The 5,243-nt window shown below is 43.0% G+C and overlaps 2 protein-coding genes across 2 annotated transcripts; one reads left to right on the top strand and one right to left on the bottom strand.

The window, feature by feature from the left end:
- Nucleotides 1-855: 855 nt before the first annotated feature.
- PHALS_01034 (indigoidine synthase a family) lies at nt 856-3,641 on the top strand (the record flags this gene model as incomplete). Its single annotated transcript, XM_024730817.1, has 11 exons — nt 856-1,217; nt 1,275-1,357; nt 1,417-1,526; nt 1,605-1,814; nt 1,887-2,033; nt 2,097-2,177; nt 2,238-2,376; nt 2,439-2,677; nt 2,739-3,108; nt 3,177-3,416; nt 3,490-3,641. The coding sequence occupies 11 exons, from the start codon at nt 856-858 to the stop codon at nt 3,639-3,641; spliced, it is 2,133 nt and encodes a 710-aa protein (XP_024581056.1).
- A 117-nt stretch (nt 3,642-3,758) lies between these two features.
- On the bottom strand, nt 3,759-4,976 carry PHALS_01033 (hsp90-like protein; the record flags this gene model as incomplete). The annotated part of the gene is made up of 3 exons (XM_024730816.1): nt 3,759-3,902; nt 3,968-4,282; nt 4,347-4,976. 3 exons carry the CDS (start codon nt 4,974-4,976, stop codon nt 3,759-3,761), a joined length of 1,089 nt encoding a protein of 362 aa, XP_024581055.1.
- Nucleotides 4,977-5,243: the final 267 nt, after the last annotated feature.

Raw genomic sequence — 5,243 nt, 5'->3', positions numbered from 1 at the left:
CACACCACAGCTCCCTTGGGAGAGTGACGGGTCACTCTCATGTAACCCCGTTACAAAATCCCAGATGATAATATGATAGACTGTGCTGTTGATTAGCTTTTCTGGTTGAAAGACAAAGCGAAAACCTTTAAACAAATTAGATACTCCTAAACTGGTAGTATTCTCTCTTATCGATCTAATTAGAAGAGCACGTTTAGAATATCGAAATGGAAAAGATCACTTTATTCTCTCGAGCATTTCCGAATTAGTAAACCTTAAAACGATAAGAGCTCCTGCGCTAATGAGCAGCGGTGAAATTCGTTCGGATTTTAAGCAAATTTAACAAAATTGCATTACATCAGGATATTTACACAACTGATCGTTATTCACGCCACCGTGCTCATACACGCTAAAAGTGTTTATACAGGAGTGTAACTCTTGTCGCCGCCTTTTCGGCAGGTTCGAGCAATTTCATAAAGCCAGTTGTTGGCATGTGCAATGGTAATATTCGGTTCGCTGTTGTTTGGATTGAATGCAGGGACGTAAATACTTTCGCTGCCAACGTGTACTGTGCAAACGCAAATATTGTGTTCATTGAGCAAAATAGTAAGCGGTTTGCCTTCCCAGAAATGCAAGCACTACTACTAATGCTGATGCGATTTCACCGCTCAGCTCTACAATTTCAGGTTTCTTGTTGATCTCAGGAACATAAGGCACGACAGCAATTGCATGTAGTAGACACGCCCGTAGCTGCCGATATCACAATGTGCATACATGTTCTATCTTATAATACGATTGTGTAACGAAAGGGTTAAAAAAACATTACCTCAATGCTGCCAAAATTATTGAATTTTAAAACTTTAACGTGCTTCAAAAATGTGGCGACGCGGCTCAGCGTTGCGGCAGCGTCTGGCACTTAGCGAAGAGGTTTCCGAGGCACTGTACGGACGCGTGAAGAAGCCTGTCGTAGCACTTGAATCCACTATTATCTCGCATGGTATGCCGTTTCCTCAAAACTTGCACATGGCTAAGCATGTGGAGGAGATTGTGCGGTCACACGGGGCATGTCCTGCGACGATCTGCATTGCCGATGGGAAGTTGAAAGTAGGACTTACTGAAAAAGATCTAGTGCGGCTGGCAGAGCTCGGAGTGAAAGCTAAGAAATGCTCGACAAGGGACATTGCGGCCGCGGTCACGGAAAAGAAGATGGTGGGCGCTACCACAGTCTCTAGTACAATGTGCGAAGAGAAAGAGTGATGGTTCAGTTGAATACAAATTATTGGAGCTTTATGTAGGCGGATTGCCTATGCAGCTGGTATCAAAGTTTTTGTCACGGGAGGCATTGGAGGAGTGCATCGCTTTTGCGAGGAGACGATGGGTGGGTGAAGTCGTAAATTGAATTACTTTGCATGAGCTCAAAATCTAATGGTATTTCAGATATTTCGACCGACTTAATGGAGCTGTCGCGGACGCCTGTTGCGGTTGTTTGCGCTGGTGTCAAATCTATTCTTGATATCCCACGCACTTTGGAATATCTGGAGACTCATGTACGTGAAATTTGCGACTTGACTTAACTCTGGTGAATTTACAGCTCTCACCTCTTTTGATGGTGGGTGACATTGTAGAGTGTTCCGGTGATCGGTTATCAGACGGACCAATTTCCCGCATTTTTTACTCAAGATAGCGGTGAAAAGGCTCAATTGCGTTGTGATACACCTGAAAACATTGCACGCTTGATATTCGAAACTGATGCGCTGGAAATGTCTAATGGCCATCTTATCGCCGTTCCGAATCCAAAGCCTGTGCCTTCTAAGCTAATCAATGATGCGATTGAGGTATGTTCATTTTAAATGGAAGATACGAAAGAAACATGTATTTTACAATCGTATTTACTTTCTATAAATCAGCATGGGTTGAAGGAAGTTCTAGACAAGAAGATTCATGGGCAGGCCGTCACACCTTATCTGCTCAAGCGAGTGAATGAGATCACGCAGGGTCTCTCTCTCAATTCGAATATTGATTTAGTCAATAACAACGCCACTGTCGGTAGTCAGGTATGTCTCATCAAACATAATTTGTTGTTGGAATTACTGCTGACCACTGCGTTATTCGTATAGATTGCATGCGCACTTTTTGATTTGATGGGCTCGACATGCTATAATTCTGAAGCAGACGTTACGTACTCATTACCGGAAAAGGTGTTTGTGATGACTTCGGATACATGCTGGATCTTTAATTAGCTGACAGATAAATTACAGAAAGCATCCGTTGCCAAAACTAGTAGCCAGAAGCGTGTGCTTGTTGTCGGCGGACTCGTGCTCGACATAATCAGCTCGTCTACATCACGACTCATTCACGGCACTTCTAATATTGGAACTATAAAACAGTCAAGTGGAGGTACGATCATTATGAACATTAGGTCATAGATACGCTATGTCGAACCGATCGGTATATGCTAGGTGTCGGCAGGAATATTGCAGAATGCTTACACCGGCTTCAGCTTGAGCCTTTGCTCGTGTCTACCGTCGGGAATGACTCATCAAGCTCGATCCTTTTGGAAGATTTGAAGAGGCTTGGAATGGATACTAGTGGTATCACTGTTTCCGGCAACCTGTCTACGGCTGTATGCTCAGCAATCTTGGACTCTGGTGGAGACATGGACGCTGCCATTGCAGACATGAGTGCGTTTGAGTCAATTGTAAGACTTTTAGAACTTTTTATCAGCCCACATTTAAGAAATTAATTTGTCTTTATGATAGAACAGTGAGGCAATCTCTGATCAGGATATAGGAAACGCAAAGCTTGTGATCGCAGATGGAAACTTATCATCAAATACAATCGGAGACCTGTTTATGCGAAGTTCTCGACTTGGTGTTGATACTTGGTTTGAGCCAACTTCGGTTCAAAAATCTGTCAGAGTTTTGAAAGGCAACGGTATAACTTTTACAAAGTACATGTCACCAAATGTTGATGAACTATACGCGATCAGTGACGCCGTACAATCAAATCTGAAGGACAAGAACGTTGGTGAATTTTTTTTGAAAGCTCAGAAAAGTTTTGATCTTCTAAGGAACTCAAGGTCTATTTCAATGTCGGAGATGACCCGGCTTAAGAACAGTCTCATTACAGGTACATTACGTTATTGTCGATATAAAGTAGTATATTGTGACTCAGGCGTTTGGTGTTAATGATTATAGTGCTTCTGGCTATGGCCGATGACGATACCAAGAAGACTAGACACGTGCTCGTTACGATGGGTAAGCATGGCGTTCTCGTTGCTTCTATCAACATGGTTGCAAGCGATCTACACGAAATGGTCAAAGAATGCGACTTCGATGTCGAGATATGGGGCATGCAATATGTTGATAAAGTTCATTTCGTCACAATGGTCCACCTTCCTGGATTCGATATTGCAGCGACGAATTGCACAGGAGCAGGTATGTGAGAAAGCACAAAGTGAACAAATTTCACGATCGAGTACAGTATTAATTTGTAATTGCGGATATGCAGGCGATAGTATGGTAGGTGGAACAGTGTATGGTTTGCTGAAGGGACATCATATTTTTCGAAGCTGCCACATGGGCATGATCGCTGCTCGTGAAAGTCTAGTGTCTGAGCATGCTATTAGTCCAGACATATCACCTGAAAAACTATGCAGGTAGTTGGGAGTCTTGAGTAAGGGAATTGACAATTGAAAGTATTTGTTTCACGCCAAATCGCGCACTAAAAATTGTGCCCAAGTTGTGCTTTGACTTGCAATGTACCAAGTCCCAGGATTTCTAAAGTTGCTGGAATTCAGTAGCGAATACGTGAATGAGTCGCACAACTTCTTTCTGCAACCCATTATTGTTACTCGCAATGAAAGCTCGAACGGCATTTTGCTCGCTAATGCTTTTAGGATTCTTGGTTAATTTGCACGAGATCTATTCAATCATCATTGACAATATTAGACAGTCAGCTTAACGTGCGACACACTTGACAACCGTACCTCGTAGTCTTCGTCATTCGAAATATCTTTCATGTCGTATATGCCTTCACAAGTGGTACCACTGCTTATGGCAATTTCAAAGGAAAGTTTAAAGCTAAAGTCAAACAGGTAACGCTTTTTTCCTCGCACAACACAAATGCTAGCGTCTCCCGAAATGTTGTCCGGTGCTTTCAAAGTTGCCTTCAGGTTGCTCTCGGCGTAAGTTGCCCCAGTTAAAATTTCTTTCCACTTGTCCTTGGCCCACTTAGTTACGACACGCTCTTCAAATGTGCCAGCTTTATTCCAAGCTGAGCCATCATGTTGCACAGGTTTCGCCTTGATGCACCAGAACACTCGCAATTAGTAAAGTCAAGACCTTAAGAGTTTCCACAACACTTACCTCTGCAGGATTAGTTTCAATTTTCTGCGGTGCAATGTCTCCGATAAGAGTCTTTTCCTCTTTAGATAATTCACGATGGAAGTAAGGCAAACCATTCTTGTAGCCACGAATTTTTTCGGGCAGATCTGGCTCATCCGTCACCACGATAGATGACCCACTGGACGTCGTAGACTGTCCGCTACTTAACGATGAGCTCGACGATTTTGATGGTGGAGACTTTGTTGGACTCGTAGTACGTGACTTTCGGGGTGGATCAGGCTTCTTAGGAGGTTCAGGCTTCTTGCAGATGCGCTTGTGAAACTGCCAATCGCTCGCTTGACACTTGCGTTCACAATAAACGGCCTTTTTGCAAATACTACACTTGAGCTTACTACCAACTTTATTACAATTGCGGCATTTGGACTCGGATGTATTTTCAGAGGACACTGTCTCAGGTTTCTCCATGTCTTCATCTTCCAAGTCCTTCCCAATGTCTTTAAATCGAGAGTAATCATTTACATCAACCTTGACCTCTTTAGTACGCTCGATGAGCGAGTTTGAGTCCAAGTCGCCACTAATAGGGGTAGAAAGAGGAGTTGGATCCCAACCCACATTTAAATTTGCGGCGGTTGTTCGAGGTACAGACGACATGTTCTAATGAATGTTGATTGATAACTGATGTAGGGGTCATGATCGAACTTTCTCGATATTTCAATACCGTAGGGTGATATGTAACTAGGATCCGACCCAGCACAAAAGCATAAGTGACACACCATACTAAAGCCTATAGTACCTGTAGTAAAGGGACTGCCCAATATTGTGTGGTCGATAAAAGAAAGGCCTCAAACATATACGTACATAGTTGTGTAATTGCTATACGAAATATTGCTTTAACCTCTCCCGCCATTTTAAAAAAGA

The sequence above is a fragment of the Plasmopara halstedii genome (assembly GCF_900000015.1).
Source record: "Plasmopara halstedii genome assembly, contig: Scaffold_1343, whole genome shotgun sequence".
NCBI lineage: Eukaryota > Oomycota > Peronosporomycetes > Peronosporales > Peronosporaceae > Plasmopara > Plasmopara halstedii.
The sequence above is the reverse complement of the archived record's forward strand: the minus strand, read 5'-3'. Positions and strand labels throughout refer to the sequence as shown.